Genomic DNA, 20,040 nt, shown 5'->3' on the forward strand with positions numbered 1-20,040 from the left:
TTCAGCGAGTTAAGGATAAGCGACATTTTAATATAAGTGTTACTTGTACAGAAAAATGTGCGATTCAGTAAAAGAGAGAATTGTGACTCTGGACAAAGTTATAATGATGGTGGTTTAGTTTTGATGTCTGTGTTAGACGTAAAGGGTTTGTCGGTTTGAATACCTTAAATGTACTGAGAGAAAGATAGCGCTGAGTAAATCAAATTAACATGAAGAATTGATATATTTTAGAAAAAGGTACCTCTTTATAGTGTACATTCAAATATTATAAAAGTAAGAGTATATATCCTGACATAATTCGCAATGTTTTCTCTACCTTCAGTTTTAAAGGTGTCATAAAATTTTGATTTGTTAATATTTATAAGCATTAATATTTGCATTGCTTCAGTAAGAGATTGTTTTGATCAGTCTTCAGTCAGTATGTGTTGCTGTAAGTCATGTAAATTATCCAACTCCTCATGCAATAAAAATGTTTAGTTGCACTCTCATCTTGAATCATTCTGCAAAGGTGGAATAATTTTAATTACAAATGGCATTGAGTGGAAACTGCCATTCTCTAAAAATAATTATATTTTACCTGTTCATCCTTGACATCATAAAGATAAGGATCCATTTTTTGATTCAATACTTCAATATTTTATATTATGGCTGTAATACGTCAATTGTTTGGTTAAAAATGAGTTTACAGTATCATATGAGAGTTGAGGCAAAATTGTGTGAATGCTTTTAGATTTTATTTTTACGTTTTCTGTTGTCCCCTGTTGGCTCTCGTGGTTTTTCTCTGTTGTAAAAGATTGTTCATCAACTTATTGTTAATATGATGTTTAATATTGCATTTGTTTTAAAAGAAATAAATCTTTGAATTAAAAAAAGTAAATTTTTAGAATAAGTCTTTTTGAAAGTGATGGAAGATTTGTTATATTTTTTTTAATCACATAATAAAAGTACTAGTAATTACAAAGATGTTTATCATTTATTTTACTTTAACATATATACACCATTTTTTAGCATTATTTTTTAGTCTAATGCAAAATTTTCTTATTGAAACCTGGCCGAGTCATTGTATAATCAGACATATATTTAGATCATCTAGTGTGCTTCAACTTTTGTCAAAATGTTTTGAATTTGTTATATATAACTGTACGTATATAGATACCTCATGGTATGTAATATGTTGAATTCATTTGTTACAGTTTTCAATGGATATTGTGTATATCAAATAAATGGACAATTGTAATTGATTAATGTTTAGTTTCAAGTAATATTCAATTTATTTGTCCCTTCAATTAATTCTCTTCTCATCTAGGAAATAAACTTACTGTAATGTTCAGCTTCTTTAATTTTTTTTTGCTGTTCTTATAGTCGAATAGCTTATGCAATAGTAAGGTGCCCATCGTCTGTCTGTCTAGTTAGTTGTCTGTCCGTCTGTGAACAATATAATAGAAATATTTTCAAAATGCTACTCCTCCCAAAGTTTTAGTCTGATTTTAAAATAATTATCAGACAATTAGACTAGACTAAATTACAAAAATCTATTTATTGTTTTTTTTTTATTTCGCTGGACCTTGTTGCCATGGTTACTAAAAAAATGATATTTCTTTGATGCTACTCGTCCTACAGTTTTCATTTGATGGCAATAAATCTTTGCCAAGAAAAAATCTACATCAATGATAATTTTTTAAAGCTTGATTTCTTTCTATTGAAAAGATTTAAGTTCAAATGCTACTTCTCTCCCTTCGTTATGAGAATAAACCGGTAGAGCAACAATCTCCTCAGAGTCTTCTGTTCTTTTTTTTCGGCTGAAGACTAAAACTTACAAATAAGCATCGAATATCGCTTCCAAAAATGTTAATTAAAAAATAACAGTGCCTCTATATCGAAAATATGAAATATAATTTTCCAACTGTTCATGTTCTTCTTCATCCTACAACTATAATCTTTCTGAACACGTTATTTCTGCTGATGTAAAACATTTATTAATGAGAACATTAAATCACTTATTCTAAAAGGGCCAAAATAAGGGGATCCTGATCTTTCAAATAGAGTCATATCTTTATTTTAATATGTAGTAATATTATGAATTCTATTAAAAATAACGCTAGACAACGGACCAACATAAAAAGACCTTGACAGTTCGTCAGAGTGGATGAAATATGTGGAGATAACAAACAGTATTCGAGCTCAAAAGTCCATTAAACATAACAAAATAGGAGGAAAGCAAACACAGACCTTTAAAGCATTAAAGGGGGATCAGGTGCCATGGAGGAGTGAACATCTCCTGCCGACCGGCCACATCCGCCGTGCACTACCTGTTATGTTCGGGAAAAAAATCCGGTGAAAAATCAGTGTTTGATAAAAAAAAAAAGTCAGTATTTGAATTATTGATAGATTGTTATTATTGACAAGGTCATTGTATCGACCATAGAACTTATGAAATGATTTTAAACGAGATTGCTGATATTCTTGCTTCATTAATTTGTTTGTCAATATCTTACCTCGTTTTATAAATTGTTCTTACGTAGAACATGCTCTTCCGTATCGAACCAACTGATCGAGATATATAAACTCCGCATACAATATTGCTGCATAAGTAAGGGAGATGACGATAGAAAAGTTAAAGTCATCATGTTTATCTTAGAGTTTGGTTGTTAGATTACCATTTACATCTTTTTTCTAGTAAAATTTCCAAATATAAAACAGATGTGTCATATTCTTTAATATCTTAGATTTCAAGCTCACCGGGACATATCATGTCGACATGAGAATTGACAATACGTAATCAATCTATCTTAATGTCGAGGTGATGGTCACAGCAAGTGTTTTGAACAAATTCTGCTCTGCTTCAAACTCCAATGAATGAAAATGAGGTTAAGCTCCACCCATTCTATGACGTAAGCGGTCCAACATCTCACTCAATGGTCAAACATCAAATTTTTTTTATGCCTGCTCACCAAAACGTTAGAAATGTTAGACTTTTTTCGTATAGATTTGTATAAAAACAAATTTTTAAAGGTATAACAATGTCAAATGTCCCATGCCAGGATCGTTACAGATTTTCTCCTACAACAGAATATTAACACATTACCATGGCCCGCACTCAGTCCGGACCTTTCCCCCATCGAGCATTTCTTGAACATGTCTGGACCTGCCAATGTCCAAGAACACGCTGCAGCACTGCAACAGGAATGGAATAACCTTCCCCCAAAGTGACCTCGGAAGTCTCATTAGGAGTATGCCTTCCCGAATCCGGGCTTGTTTGGCCAACAAAGGGGTTTTTACCAGCTACTGACTCCGTTTCACAATGGTGGTAAATTTGCTGTGTGACCCTGTGTTGGTGTCGACACTTATTCTAAAGAATCTGTCCTTTTCTTACTGCACACGGGGTTTTTCAAAAATTGATAATTGTTTTTTAGAGCTGTTCTGAGATTTGTTTTCTTCCTGATGTCCATGATCTGCATTTCATTGTCCTTGTAAATCAAACATCCCTTCTTTTTTTAATTAGGATATAAAAATGCTAAAGATGTCTGAGATTCTGTTTAATTTTTGAGACAAGGTCTTCTAACATTTATTGTCGGAATACATGTATATTCCATTTGTGCCCTATTATTAGAAGACCTGTGTTTTATTGATATAAAGCAAAATTTATTTCACAACTTAAGTTTGTACATGAGAAGGAGAAAAGTTAACACTTGACCTCAATTTGAAATTAAGATATATCGAGAACAAAATATTTAAACAAATATACAAGCAAATATAACTATCACTGGGTCGTATTTTGTCTGACTTGTTTAATACCAATTGTTAGGCTTTTGTTTTATGTACTGAAATAGACTACGAATGTTACGTCTACCTGATCAATAGATACCGGTAAACCTCACAGAGTGTGTGGCCGGTCAACAGGGAATGTTTACTCCTCCTTGGCACCTGATCCCACCTCTGAAATTTCGAGGCTCCATGTTTATGCCCTCTTCACATTTTTGTTTATAATTTTTTAGATCATTCTCTGCTCGTTATCTTCACCTCATACATTGTTTTAATTGACTTGTTAATCTTCTAATCTACTGGTATCCCGACAGAGATTGCTGTACTAGACACTCAAAGTATCAGACACCATGTCGATTTGTATTCGTATTAAGATGTTGTCAAAGATATATTTACATGCCCAAGAATTTTCCTTAAAATTCTTTGCAAATTAAAAGACTGCCCATATAGAAGGTCGATATCTTTCGGGTAGATAGATATTTCAATTATCCACTATTCGTCAATATAGAGTTACATAGTGAAAATATCTTACAGAATAAACAATACTATTTAGAACATGTGGTTTATTCATAAATCTGTTTAATAATAAGCATTTAACTTAATATCGATTACATAATCTAAACGTGACATTGAATACATTGTTAGGTACAGCGATTTATAGCAAAATATAACTTGCTCGTTGATGTATCCGATGATGGTTGGTAATTAGCATCTGGCAATATGATCGCTAATTTTTTCGCCTAAACTGTGTTCATGTCCCTTTAAGTATTTAATAATAATGTTAGACATTGAATTTTTATTTCAGATATCAAACCAAACGTTTAACCCAGGAAGAAAATAACAATAAAGCAGATTGTTTTAATGCGCCTGGATTGAAAGATCCAAGGAGTATACTGTTTTTTCCTATCTATCTGTCTGTTAGTCTGTCTAGCTGTTTGTCTGTTTATCTGCAAACTTTAACCTTCGCCGTCACTTTTGAACCATGAACAGTTAAGACTTCACATTTAATATGCATACTCCACTTTTAAACTCTTTCAAATGACATCAAGGTCAATGACCTTGTTACCTTGACTGTGACCTTTATGCTAAAAACATTTTACAAAAATTAATTAATCTTGACTTGTTTCAATTAAAACAACATAGTGTATGTACATTCTGGTTTATATTCACATGGTGGCAATGGGAATGACAAATTGTAATAAATTGATTCAGAATTTTAATTTGATTTTGAATTTAAAACATTTTAGCATCAATACATCTTGAAGGACTTTCTAAAATACATAATAAGAAGAATTCATATATTCCTTTCCTACAGAATTGCAAGAGATAAGAAATTATAAAATCTACCTTTTTTGCTCTTGTATATTGATTGATTGTATATTGTTTAACGTCCCTCTCAAGAATTTTTCAGTCATATGGAGATGTCACCGTACGCCGGTAAAGTGCTTCAAATTTAGATCTCTATTTAGTCTGCATCATCCAGACGTTTGCGTTTACCTCCACAAACAGTTTGTGGAGGTAAACGCATATGTCTGGATAATGCAGACTAGACTTATACTGGGCACTCAGGGCAATTGAGCAGTGAATGTTCTTTATCGTGACACGGTACCTACGTTTGTAAGTAGTGGTGTTCCAATCATCGATTATAATCGAAAATCAGTCGATTGCTGACATAATCCAAGCAATCGATTGCATTTTCAAAATTCTGATTAATCGGTTTATTATTTTATTTTACAAGCATAATAGTTTTTAACCCTAATTTTCCATCCACAGCATTGCTTTTGACTTATTTGTGTAAGATAATGGTGGAAATAAACAAACTTTTGTATTTCTACCCGGATAACAAAGCATGTTTCTGGGCATGGGCATACGTTTGGTTCTATAAAAGGAACAAAGGACCAGCTGGATCACCACAGAAGGTGGTCATTTACCTATTCTTACCATTTACTTGTTTAAATTGATATACTTTTTACATATCCGATTATAATCGATAATTAGTTAGTTAGAGTAATCCAATCATCGATTATGAAATTCTTACCGATTCCTATCACTATTTGTAAGGTCATATCGAAATACCCGTGACTTTCACTTCTAGTGCCAAGAGCTTGGCGAAGGAAGTCACCACCTTTGTTTACGTCTAAGGTATGACGCGGCGCCGCGAACGAGAATCGAACCCAGGCTAATGCTCTACAACTAGGCTACCGTGACCGGTGCTCTCGTATATGTAAATTTGTAAAAGAATTATTTTGCATCCCAACACCGACAAATTGTGGTGTCTCCAAATGAGCGAAGAATTCTCGGGAAAGACATTAAACAACAAACATTATTTGTTGCTGGTTTGAAAAGTTTAAATATAAAAAATGTCCCAAAAATATGTAATTTTAATCAATTAGGAAAACTCAAGAAAAAAGAATTTTGCTGCAAGAAGGATAAAATTGAGATAACGAACAGTGTTCAATCTCAAAGTCTATAAAACAATACAAAATAAGAGGAAAGCAAACATCAGATCAGATTAGAGGTGGAATCAGATCAGAGGTGGGATAAATTAATTTTATTATAAAATGTAGTGTACCTTATTTACCTCTTTTGCTTAAATTGAATGTTGATAACTGTTTGTGTTATCTTCAGCACAATCTTGTTTCTTATTATAAGTTTCAATACAAAGCACTTATAAACTGAACGAGAAATGCATTTCAGATTTTAAAATTTAACTTTCAGGAACCCAATTATTTTATTCATGTTATGAATTATACAGCAATGGATTCACAATAAATAAACATTTAAAAAGATATATAAAAGTTCAGATCGATTTTTTAGAAACATAATTTAGGTGAAAGCAGGGGAAAATGAAAATATGTTTTCAATACGTAAATCGGCTTTACCAATTAAAATTAGAAAGTTTTAAAAAGTTGGGTTACAGTGTAATCTATGGTTTAATTATAATTGATTTTCAAATCTAGAAACTTTTAAATTTCTACAGAATATCCTTAAATTGCAACAATTCTTCAAATTCAATCCTGCAAACTTATCTTTCTTATAACCACAAGCATGTACGGTGGTTGTCCGGTAAAATCATAGACAAGATGTCTCGCGTGAATAATAATCATCACTGCATTCTGAAATTTTCACTACTTTATAGTACACATCTTTTGGATAAACATAGCAAATTTCAAATAGATATATTCATAAATAAACGAATTATGAGATTTTATGTTATGTTTTCTATCGCCTTACGGCGCACGGATGATAACGTCAAAATGCCTAAAACAGTGTCAGATGCCTTAAGTTTCATCTTTTCACTAAAAATAAAGTTGGATAAGTCCCACTTAATTTTCGAAATTTCATTTGAAGCACATTTGTAAGTCTCCATAAACAATTGAGGAACCAATCTGTTACAAAAGTACGATCTTCTGAAGATTTATAAGTAAGATAAGGACAATATTCCAACATCATTTAACTAATAGACAATCTTATATTGACGCGGTCAACATTGACAGCGTCTTTAGCTATTACAATTGTAGTTTATCTGTAAGTCTTGTACTACCTTGAGAATCGGTCTAGAAAGACTTTACTCAGAAAACTCCCATTTCATTTATATATTAAAAATTTGGCAATTTGGGGGGATTTTTTTTCTTCTGTATTCATTTTAAGTTTTATACGGCGCTATTACACCATCTGAATCATAGCAAACTGATCTCCGGTGCGCCATAACGTCACCAAACGTCACCATTTTTCGTGTGTTCTGTTTACCACTTTCCCTTTTCAAATACTCAGGAAACTGTCAAAATTTGACCAAATGCATTGAAAATTTTAAGAAGACAATAAAATAAATTAAGGAATGAAATACGGCTAATTTTAACCCTTATCTCATCTATTTAAATCTTTTGTTTCAAATCAATACTCCTCTATTCTCTTATAAAACCTTCGTTTTTTGACCGTGCGCCGTAGGGCCTTACCCTGTGCACATTGGAGCACTATAAAATCTATATTTTTAGGAATATTTTATCCAAAACATTATAATTAACTTAAATATGATAAATATACATTCACAGAAAATTTCAGCTTATTACGTCCATTATTTTTCGAGAAAAATGCTTTGTCCACGATTTTATGAGACAACGCTCGTACACCATACTTTATTAGGTATCTGCTTATTTATTAAGAGCTATTCTCTGTAATGATTTGAACTTTTATATAGGAACTGTGGCACGCATAGTCTCAGAATTTCTCCAAACTCTCTATGATAAAAGTCATTGATACCCTAAACTAAAATCAGGCAAAAATTGGTTGCTATGTGTTATTGTTACCATGGCAACATGTCTGAAAGTTCGAAAAATAGCAGTTTATAACATGTTTAGAGCTCCACATTTAACATCTGCGGCAAAGCAAACCATTGGCAATGACTGTATCCAAAAGTTGAAGGTCAGATGTCTCAAATGCATGATAAACATGTCTGGTAAATCAACTCTTTTAACGTTACTATGGTAACAAAGTATTCAAAAGTAAAAAAAACTTCATTAAATCTTTTAAAGTCATACACATGAAAATAAAAAGCAATTATAGGATGAAATGTGACCAAATAATAGAAAAAAAGAGCCTTGAAACATATACCAAGAACAGAATATGATATTTCATTTTGGTTTTTATATCACAAAGAGCCTTCAAAGTAACATTCTGTATGTTTAAATCTGATCTTATATTTTAAAAAAGCACATTTCCTCATAACTTATGATCAATTTTATAAGATGTTGGTGGGTTCCAAGTTTTCCAATTTGAAAAGAAATTCAGATTAGATTCTTTAGATAGAGCGTTCCTATGGAAATAAGCAGAAAATATATGCTTAAAAACCTGAAAAATATTTTCTTTCCTTGGATACGTACCTTTAAATGTAGATTCCCAAAACTTTTACGATTGATGTTTATTAACAGCTAACTTGACTTAAATTTTCACTATCATCTCTAAGTGGAGGCACGAAGTTGGTACACAGGGTTTAATATTGATATAAAATTCACAAAATCGAAAATTTTCCCTTCTTGGTTACCATAGCAACAGTGTTGTTTTATGTATCAAATTTTATCAATATATGATATTCAACTTCAGTTCTAATAGATAAGTACTATTCAAACTGAGTCCTTTAATTTGTTTCTGGATTAAATGACAATTTAATTCTTAATACAGCGAAAAATAATTCACTTATAAGCAGTAGTACTTTGTTTCCATGGTAACACTGCTAAGTAGCAATTATACCCAATTTTTCTTATGATTTCGGTGTTGCAAGGTTCTAAGGATGCATATTTGCCAGTCTTGAATTTTTTATGTTTTTCCTCAAAACAGTAGCAATAACCCAATCTTAGTTACTGGTTTTGCATGGTTACACTGTGTTACCATGGCAACCTATACTTAAGGTAAAATATTTTCATTGTTTTTCTTAAGTTGTTCATTGAGTTTGAGCATGTAATACCTACCATAAGTGAATACAGAGTGTTTTTTCAGCATTTTAAATATATTCCAAAAGTACCCTTGGTTACCATTTACTTAGAGATGTATTCTAAACAGTTTCTTTACAGTATAACTGACATCATGGTGTCATGTCTTTGTGAGAATGGTTTGTTTGCCTTTTCTAGCTTTTATCAAGCCACAGTCAAGATTTAAAGTGGCTGTAAATCTCGATTTTTCAAACTTTTCCGGCTGTTTCCATGGCAACCGAGACACATAGCAAGGCAATTTTGTTTGATATTTCTTTCTGGTGTCAAGTACTAAGCATGGGTGAAGTTTCATAAAAATCGGTGACCATGCGTGGCAACGAAGTTTAAGTGGTTACAGAGAATGGCTATTAATTACTCTGAAATCCGGGTAATTACATTACTAACAAGATGAAACATTTATGACATAAACTCGATATAACAATTCATTTTAGATATTTTTGAAAAAGAGTTCAAACGATGGAAAGAGGAGGATGAGGTTTACAGTGAAAGCCACGGCTTCCCTGCAATGTTGGATCAAGTCAGAAAACAACCTTATATGACATTTGTTGGTGTCCCAGGATCTGGGAAATCAGCAACGATTCATCACATAGCCCTGATACTCCTGAAGGAAGAGTATAAGGTTGTACCTATTATAGACATCAGGAAGATTGAAGATTATTCTGACTCTCGTTATCCACAGGTTTTTGTCATTAATGATGTGGTAGGTGTTTTAGGTCTGCAAAAACAAAAGTTAGAGACATTGACAGACTATGAAAAAAGAATTTCAAATCCGTCCAATAGAAATTCAAAGGTATTAATGTCATGTAGGGAAGCCGTGTTTAATGAATGTTACAAATCATTTTTCTCAAATGAAAATAACACAATTAAGATGCATATTTCCGAAAATATATTGAACGATGAAGATAAGAAAGCGATCCTTCAGAAACACGGCATAGATAGAGAGTTGTTGACTCCTGCATTACTGGGGGACACATTGGATATGTTTCCTCTGCTGTGTAAACTATATTCAAAAGAGGAGAAATTTAGAAAAAATGTTGAAAGGGTCTTTACCTGTCCAGCCGGATGTATTTTAAGTCAATTTGATGAAATGCAAGGGCGAAATAGATTATGCTATGCTACATTGGTTTTGTGCATGTTAAATGACAATAAACTATCACAAGAAACATTGAAAAACACAGGAAATGGTGATTTTTGCGAAATGAAATCGAAAGTATCAGAAAAATGTAAAATTGAAAAAGACACTGATGCATATAAATTTGAAGAAGCGTTGGGAGTGATGGAGGGTACATATACGAAACTCTGTGGTGCTGAGTATACATTTATTCACGACTCTGTGTTTGAAATTCTTGCATATCATTTTGGTTCTCAGTTTCCAGAATTGTTTATAAAATATATCAGCAGTAGTTACATTGCTAGTAAATTGAAAATACAAGAATGTAAAAAAGAATCAGAGATTGACAATAAGCACGATGATAATGAAAAATTTAGTGTTGAGGAGCAGGAAACTTCAAGCAGTGAAACAGTCCAGGACTCATTTGATCTCTGCATAAGGTTAAGAGAGGATCAGTACTTTATGTTAGCGGAGCGTTTGTACAGAGATATAGAAAATATGGAGCTGCATGATGTTTTTATGAATGATGTTTTGAAACACCCAAGAGTTTGTCAGGTTTTTATTGAGGTGTTAGAGACAAAGTCGTACATAGAGTTGAAGTCTTTATTTCTGTCAGAACAGAAAGATGTGTCTAAGGTAGTGAGTAAAGGAAAACGTGTGAGGGAGGAGATTGAGAAGAGGGATGAGAGGAGCAGGGAATGGCACAGACAGGAGGTGTTGGTGAATGAGAAAAAACATTATAGAGAAACAACATACAGTGTGAGGGTTATCAGTTGGGTGGTTTACTACGGACACAATAAGATCTTACAATATATTTTAAAACAAACTGAATTAAACAAAGAAACAGAGACTGAACTATTTTGGCGTTCCTTTAGCCCCAGGTTAAAATATGAAGCAAAAAAAGGGGAAAATAACATTGAAAAAAGTATTGCAACAGTCAAATTATCTTTATCAAACTTCATTTGTGATGCAACAAATCAAAAACAGGAAAATAGTCAGTCTGTTTTTGAACATGACCGCTTTTTTATTGGGTTGTTATAGTGGTGATTTAGACACTGTAAGAATATTAATCAAGTATGTCGATATAAAAATGACAAACAAAAACATCCAATATTTGTTTAACGATACACCACTGACAGCAGCATGTAGAGGTGGACATATGAGTGTAATGAAGGAGCTTATAGAAGCCGGAGCTGGTATCAATCAACAAGGTAAGTATGATACACCATTGACAGCAGCATGTGAGGGTGGATATATGAGTGTAGTGAAGGAGCTTATAGAAGCCGGAGCTGATATCAATCCTAAAGGTACGTATCATACACCACTGACAGCAGCATGTGAAGGTGGACATCTGAGTGTAGTGAAGGAGCTTATAGAAGCTGGAGCTGATATCAATCCAAAAGGTGAGTTTGATACACCATTGACAGCAGCATGTAAGGGTGGCCATATAAGTTTAGTGAAGGAGCTTATAGAAGCCGGAGCTGATATCAATCAAAAAAGTGAGTTTGGTACACCATTTACAACAGCATGTAAGGGTGGACATACGAGTGTAGTGAAGGAGCTTATAGAAGCTGGAGCTGATATTAATCTACAAGGTAGGTATGATACACCACTGACAGCAGCATCTAAGGGAGGACATATGAGTGTAGTGAAGGAGCTTATAGAAGCCGGAGCTGATATCAATCCTAAAGGTATGATTGATAAACCGCTGACAGCAGCATGTGAAGGTGGCCATATAAGTTTAGTGAAGGAGCTTATAGAAGCCGGAGCTGATATCAATCCTAAAGGTACGTTTGATACACCGCTGACAGCAGCATATCAGGGTGGACATATGAGTGTAGTGAAGGAGCTTATAGAAGCCGGAGCTGATATCAATCCTAAAGGTATGTTTCATACACCGCTGACTGAAGCATCTAAAGGTGGTTATATGAGTGTAGTGAAGGAGCTTATAGAAACAAGAGCTGATATCAATCCTAAAGGTACGTATGATACACCGCTGAGAGCAGCATGTAAGGGTGGTTATTTGAGTGTAGTGAAGGAGCTTATAGAAGCCGGAGCTGATATCAATCCTAAAGGTACGTTTCATACACCACTGACAGCAGCATGTGAAGGTGGACATATGAGTGTAGTGAAGGAGCTTATAGAAGCCGGAGCTGGTATCAACCAACAAGCTAAGTATAAAACACCCTTGACAGCAGCATGTGAGTGTGGCCATATAAGTTTAGAGAAGGAGCTTATAGAAGCCGGAGCTGATATCAATCCTAAAGGTACGTATGATACACCGCTGAGAGCAGCATGTAAGGGTGGTTATTTGAGTGTAGTGAAGGAGCTTATAGAAGCCGGAGCTGATATCAATCAAACAGGTAAATTTGATACACCACTGACAGCGGCACGTACGGGTGGACATATGAGTTTAGTGAATGAGTTACTAGAAGCTGGAGCAGATAACTTTCAAGATAAGTCTAAAACACCATTATGCTGTTGTCAATGCTGACATACAAGTGTAGTGAAAGAACTACTAGAAACCGTGACTGATATCAGGAACGTGAGTATATTACACCACTTGATAGTAGCATGTAATAGTGGACCTATGAGTGCAGTGAAGGAAGGAGCTTATTGATGTCGGACCTTATAATCAAAAGAGTGATATTAATACACTACTGAAGAACCATATAATGGATGATATATATGAAAAGGACGAGTGTAGTGAAGGAGCTTCCGGGGATAGGAGCTGTTCTCAATGAACTTAATAGGTATCATGTTTCATTGACAGCATTATGTCGGGTGGAGATATGAGTAGCTGCTATAGGAGCAGACTGATATCAAACAGTAAGGTTTGTCAGATACTTACTCCACTGGTAACAGCGGATGAGGGTGAGATGTTATGAAGATTTACTAGAGTTTTAATATTTGAAAGAACTGCTACAGACTGGGGCTAATTAACATTCACAAGAGTTCCTTAATGCATTCTGCTAGAACTCATGTATGCTAATTATATATACTGTGGAAATCGTTTTTAATAAAATTGAGACTGTTATTTTTGCAAAATCAATTGATGATTTAAAATTTGCATTTTATCTGTAACATTTTTTGTTTAGAATGATTGATGGACAAAGTTTTTTGGTGGGTGATTTTATAGAGATGATATTATTCCCCTGGATGTGTGGGTTGATGTTATTGTCAGGGTAAGGTTCTGTGCTATTCTAACATGGTCTGTCTGTAAAAGGTTAAAGAAGACGAATGTTCAGTAAGTTTAGGATAAGCAATACTTTTTTGAAATCGTTCATGTGTGCATATAAGTGATGCATATATTGAAGAATGTGCGATTTAGTTAAAAGAGAGAACGATGACTCAGGACAAGGTCATAATGATGGTGGGTTTAGTTTAATTGTCTATATTAGACTTAAAGGGTGTGTCGGTTCTAGACAGGACATGGTGATTATTGAATAAGTTTTAAAAATCGAAGATTTGTTTGAATACCTAAAACATGCTGAGAGGAAGATAGTGCTGATTAATCAAAGAGATGTGAAAGTTGATGTTCTTTAGAAAAAAGTAATTCCGCATAGTGTACATTAAAAAAATTATAAAAATAAGAACATATGTCCTGACATTATACGCAATGTTTTACCTACCCTCTCTTTCAAAGGTGTCTTCAAATTTTGATTTGCTATTATTTACAAGTATTAAAACTTGCTTCAGAAAAAGGTCGGTCTTTATTCAGTATATGTTGTTGTATATTATATAGAACGATTTAACCCTTTCTTTGGACTTTCAGTACGGCGTGACTTTCTCGGCGCTACGTAATGGCGAATACCAGTAGATTTTTATTGGTTACGAAATTAATAACATCAGGAACTTAAAATTGTTGTTGATAACGATAAGACGACTTATGCCCCACCTCTGTACCGTGAGAGAACTTTTAATTGGCTATTTACTTTATCAGTTGACATCTGTCGCATTTCTATCATATGCATATTGCAACAGTGAAGAGACGCTGTGTAAATTTCAGAAAGCTAATTAGGTAACATCGAGAATGCCACGCCTTATTGAAAGTCCAAGCTAGGCGTGTAATGTTCCTAAATTGTCCAATTCACCATGCAAAAAAAAACAAGTTAGTGCATCCACTCTCATTTTGAATCATTCTGCAAAGTTGGGACAGTTTTAGTCACAAATGGCATTGAGTGGAAACTGCCATTCTCTACAAATAATTAAATTTTACCTGTTCATCCTTGACATAAAGAGAAGGATCCATTTTTTGATTCCATACTTCAATATTTTATATTATGGCTGTAATGCATCAATTGTTTGGTTGAAAAGAAGTGTGTATCATGAGTTGCTGCAATATTGTGTGAATGCTCAATTATTCTTTAATCTTTATCATTACTTTTTCGTTGTCCTCAATTGTCTCTCATGGTTTTTCTTTTCAGGTATTGTTCATTTATTTGTAAATGTGATGCATAATATAATATTACATTTGTTTACAATTAAAACGAAAACATCTTTGAAATAGAAAAAGAAGAATTTTTGAAAAAATATTTAAAAGAGTTAGAATATATGTTATTATATATAAATTTTTTTAATTAATCACATAATAAAAACAAATACAGAGATTCTTATCATTCATTTTACTTTAAGTTACATATACAGAAGTTTTTGAGTATTAATTTTCAATATATTGCAAAGTTTTTTGATGGAACCTGAACGTTACATTGTACATATTCAGACATATACTTCGATCATCTAGTTTTTTTTTTCGATTTTTGTGAAATTTTTTTTTACAAAGTTTTATATATAACTGTTTATATATACTTCATAATATGTAATACATGAACTGTAAACGTATTATATGCAGCATGTGCGATATTTGGCGAAAATTGAATTTGGGACAAGTTGGTGTTGATTTGATTTAGCTCATGTCCTAATGTTCTTATTTAAATATAATTACTAGACATTAAGCAAGTGTACTTGAATAAGCGAGAGTTTCTTACAACCAAATGTGCTGGAAAGTATTCAAAGCTTAATGTAATAAGTTTACAGTATGTTGTTCAATTCTGTTGTCACAGTTTTCAATGTATATTTTGTATATCAAATCAGTGGACATTTGTAATCGATTAAAGAAATGTTCAGTTTCATGTGTTATCAATTAATCTGTTCCTTAAATGATTTTTTTCTCATCATTATGTTAATAAAAAAAACTTACTGTAATGTTTAGCTTTTTTTAATTTTTATAGCTCTAATAATCGAAGAGCTTATGCGATATTAAGGGGTAAGTCGTCAGTTGTCCGTCCAGTTGTCTGTCTGTGCAACAATACATAGAAATTTCTTTGAAATATTTTCAAAATGCCACTCCTCTCACAGTTTTGCTCTGATTTCAAGATAATTGGCACACAAGTAGAATAGACTAAGATACTTAATTCTATTATCGGTTTTTGATTTCGATGAGAACGGTGTTGCCATGGTTACTAGAAATATACATTTTTTGAAATATTTTCAAATGATACTCCTACAGTTTTTGTTTAATTGTAGTAAATATTTGCCTAGAAAAGACTAAACCAATGATATTTTTTTAAGTCTGAGGTTTTGCTTCTAGTTCAAATGCTACTTTTATTGCAGCCCTGGATGCACTAACTTGTTGTTTTTTTTTTTTTGCATGGTGAGTTGGACAATTTAGGACCATTACACGCTTAGCTAGAGGACCGGGCTGCTCTATATATATTAAGTTTAAGTGTTGGTGTATGGTGATTGGGGTGGGAGAAGTATTCAGAATGAAAAGTTTTCTAAACATTGAAAGAGTGTTAATCAAAATGTCCTTTCCTTTTCTAAATTACGAGATACATAACATATATACTTCGATAAAGTGAATCTGTAAAAATAAATAGGCTTCACATATTTAATATATAAAGTTGTTGATCATTACAATCGAAAAAAAAAACGACGGATCCTTTTTTGTAGAACTATAGAATTTTACTTCTCGCATAAAAACGTTCTGTGCATAGTTCATCTTTTATATTCTAAAATTAAAAATGAATACATTTTTAATACACGTGATGCATGTGTCTAACTTCAGTTTATATTTAATGCAGCGAAAATTCACATGAGGTTTTGATCAAGTTTTAAATAGTATTGTTTTTGTTCGATTTCTATCCGACTGTAAGTTTTCAAAATATTCGCAACTTTCGTCGCCATTAATTAGGCGCATGCCTTTTCACACACATCAAAGCGGTTTGATGATCAAGATCCATTTCCATTGTTCACCTTATATATTTCCCGGGCACCAATTGATGGTTACATCAATGTTTACTTGTCATCAATGTTTACTTGTCATCAATGTTTTACTTGTCTTCCTTTGTTATAACAATAAACCAGTAGAGCGACCGTCCTGTCAGAGATTTCTGGTCTTTTTTTTTAGCCTCAGGCTTTGAATAAACATCGAATATGGCTTTCAAACTGTTTAATTTCAAAATATTTACTATGCCTAGATATCCATCCATCCAATCCTCCATCTTATCCATGTTCTTCTTAAGGTTATACTCAACGTAGTTTGAACCTTTTTAGATTCTTCCTTGGAGTTGAAGAGTTCCACTAAATGAAGGACCTGTGTGCAATATTTTTGATCTCTATATTTGTACAGAAGCCCGTTGAGGCCAGGTCAGAGAAAGAAATATTTTTTATTGCGTTTAATCGCAATAATTATTGTGTTTAAACGCAAAACATTGCGTTAAATCGCAATAATAATTGCGTTTAAACGCAAAATATTGCGATTTATCTCAATAATCATTGCGTTTAAACGCAAAGCATTTTGCATTTAATTGCAAAGGATTGCGTTTAAACGCAATGTTTTGCGTTTATTCGCAATAATTATTGCGATTAATTGCAATAATTTTTTTTGGCGTTTAGTCGCATTAATATTGCGTTTAATTGCAATTACATTGCGATTAAACGCAATAATATTGCGATTAAACGCAATAATTTTTTGCATTTAAATGCAATAATCTTTGTATTTAAAAGCAATCATTTCTATTGATCTTTGAAGAATGCAGTGGCCCCATACTGATATGTAGTAACCTTTGAGGAGAATTGTGTATTGTTAAGCCTTAGAAAGAAACAATTTCAAGCTTCAGCATGTAAAGATATCTATATTCCTGTTAAAGTTTTGCTCAATTGCTTACAAACACGGATGACATTTCCTATATTGTTTTCTCTACTTTTAAACTTTAATAAAGCTACGTAAACTATTTCATAGAATTTTCGAAATAAAAGACCCGAAAAGAAATAATGATTGAAAAACTATAACTCCACGTTGCGGTCACAAAGTTTAAACCCTTTACCTGTATAAAGGGCTTAAGGAAACAACTGATTAAATGTTTAGACTTATGTATAATTATGTACATAAACATATTATGTATTTATGTATATTTACAGCCTTTCTTTTGATCGCGTGCAAATATGTAAACACAAGAATACGAGAACTTATGAGATGGAATCATTTGAAATAAAATATAAATCAAATGAAAACAAATTAGCCAATGTGTTCTTCCAAATTGATATGTCTAATATTTATGATACCACTGAAGCATCCTTCATTAGCTGTGGTATTTAAGGAATTGATTTATGGCTGCGCACAAAGTGTTGGGCTGTAATAGCTTTGAAAAACTTGGTTGTTAGGAGACCATTTTCAAAAAGACACAAAACCAAACGGCTAAGTGTACTTATTATAATCTTTGCATCTAAACACCAAAAATTTTTGCGATTAAACGCAAAAAATTATTGCAATTAAAGCAATATTATTGCGATTAAACGCAAAACTTATTGCGTTAAATCGCAAAGGCATTGCGTTTAAACGCAAAAGATGCGTTTATACGCAAAAGATTGCGATTAAACGCAAAGTACTTTGCGTTTAAACGCAATGATTATTGCGATTAATCGCAATGTTTTGCGTTTAAAAACGCATGCTGATTTTTTGTCTAAGATCATAAATGATGTTTTGAATCTAGAATATCCTGGAAAATCATCAGTAAATAAGGTACGTTGCATATGTCCTTAACCCTGCAACCATAGTCCTTCTGAACACGTCATTTCAATATTCAATCACTTATTTGAAAAGGGCCTAAATTAGGGAACCTTGATCTTTCAATTGATGTTATATTTTTTTCAAATATGTATTATAAATTCTATTGAAAATTACGCCAGACAACGGGCAAAACATATAAAGCATATAAAGACCTTGCCTTCCACTGCAACATGGCGTGACGCTGGGATTTGTTGCTTAGGAATGACTCTATCCACGAAAAGTTGCGCCGCAGATTCTAAAGTGTTTTTTTAAAACAGATATTGCTGTACTGGACATTAAAAGTATTAGATACCATGTCCATTCGTACCAAGATGCTGTCAAAAATATGTGTGAAATTATAGCTAATTGTTTTTAACAATTAACCTTCTTAAAAGTATATGGTAGGTGTTTTTATAAACGCAATAGAGTTACTTCTCTTTGCTCACAAACTGTTTCGTATTATGAAGGTCAAGGATTCCAGCACCACTACACAAAGACGGTCCCTTCTTAATCAAGCCAGGTATGGCTTTGAGCAGTACATTTTATAGATATAGCATACTCTTACTGGGGGATTGTAAAATTAATAAGATGTAGTAAAAGGGTTAACCAAAAAAAAATTGTAAGAACAATTTGAACCCCCATTTCATTAGTTAGGTTCCTCGATCTCTGCCCCCTCCTCCCACCCACCCACACACACCCTTTCCAACCCTACTTGTACGTGTTTCCATTTTACGGTATTCTAATCTTCATGTAATTATTTTTGGGAATATTGCATAGAGTTTTGCAAAGAATCGATTCCAAATAAAGCAATGAATGGTCCCCGCAAATACTCGGGGAATCCGTCATTATTAACGATCAAAATATAAATCAAAGACAGGCCTTGAGACCTACGAGTAACTATAGCAGACATATTCCGATAACGTTATCAAATAGACGTGGAATTACGAAAGGGACTCTAAGTTTGCTTCCAAGTCTTATATTATATTTCTTTTTCTTAATATGAGTAATCCATTTTGTTAAAAAAATATTTTTAAAAGTGACGCATTTTAACGAATTCAAACATGATATAGAATGTCCCGTCCTATGCACACACGGCAAGGGTAAGTTCCTATGTGAACGTGTTTCATAAATAATTATTTCAAAAGAGGGTAAGAAAGATTTTTGTCTTTTAAATTAAATAGTATTAAGGTAAGATAAAATTCTACTACCGACACACGTGTTGTCTGTAGTCCTGGCGGAACCAAAACGACACCTAAATCTGTTAGAAAAAGCGGGAGCAACAAACTAAAAAGTCTCGCTTCACTCTGTCGCCAGAGCTAACTTATCAGGCTTCCTTTCGACCATCTACTCGCCAGAGACTGATGGTTTTTTTACTAAACATTTGTATTGTTACACCTGAGCATAGTAAAGAACACAGCCATACTAAACATATACATGTATTATGATACACAGAATTAGCAAACAGTATATGTAAGACACCAGAACCAGCACAGACGTATCTATTAGATTTCTTTCATTACGATATTCAATGCAAAAAAAAGAAGAAAAGAAATAGAATTTCTATGAAGAGATAAATATCAAACGATTCGAATAAAAGGTATGATATCATAGTGGTCAGAATATATTTTGAG

At 33.0% G+C, this 20,040-nt stretch overlaps 2 protein-coding genes across 2 annotated transcripts in view; both read left to right on the forward strand.

The window, feature by feature from the left end:
• Positions 1-20,040, forward strand: part of LOC134282806 (ankyrin repeat domain-containing protein 17-like) — a 64,637-nt gene that overhangs the window by 3,113 nt on the left and 41,484 nt on the right. The window contains exon 2 of the mRNA XM_062765196.1: positions 13,056-13,549. The gene's annotated coding sequence lies outside the window, so the exon portion shown is untranslated. The remainder of the gene's footprint in view (positions 1-13,055; positions 13,550-20,040) is intronic.
• On the forward strand, positions 9,343-12,853 carry LOC134282808 (uncharacterized). Its single transcript, XM_062765199.1, has 5 exons — positions 9,343-9,367; positions 9,680-10,684; positions 10,772-11,357; positions 11,401-12,434; positions 12,555-12,853. Exons 1-5 carry the CDS (start codon positions 9,343-9,345, stop codon positions 12,851-12,853), a joined length of 2,949 nt encoding a protein of 982 aa, XP_062621183.1.

Source organism: Saccostrea cucullata, unplaced genomic scaffold (assembly GCF_032062105.1).
Source record: "Saccostrea cucullata isolate Sc308-1 unplaced genomic scaffold, CSIRO_AGI_Scuc_v1 ctg1157, whole genome shotgun sequence".
NCBI lineage: Eukaryota > Metazoa > Mollusca > Bivalvia > Ostreida > Ostreidae > Saccostrea > Saccostrea cuccullata.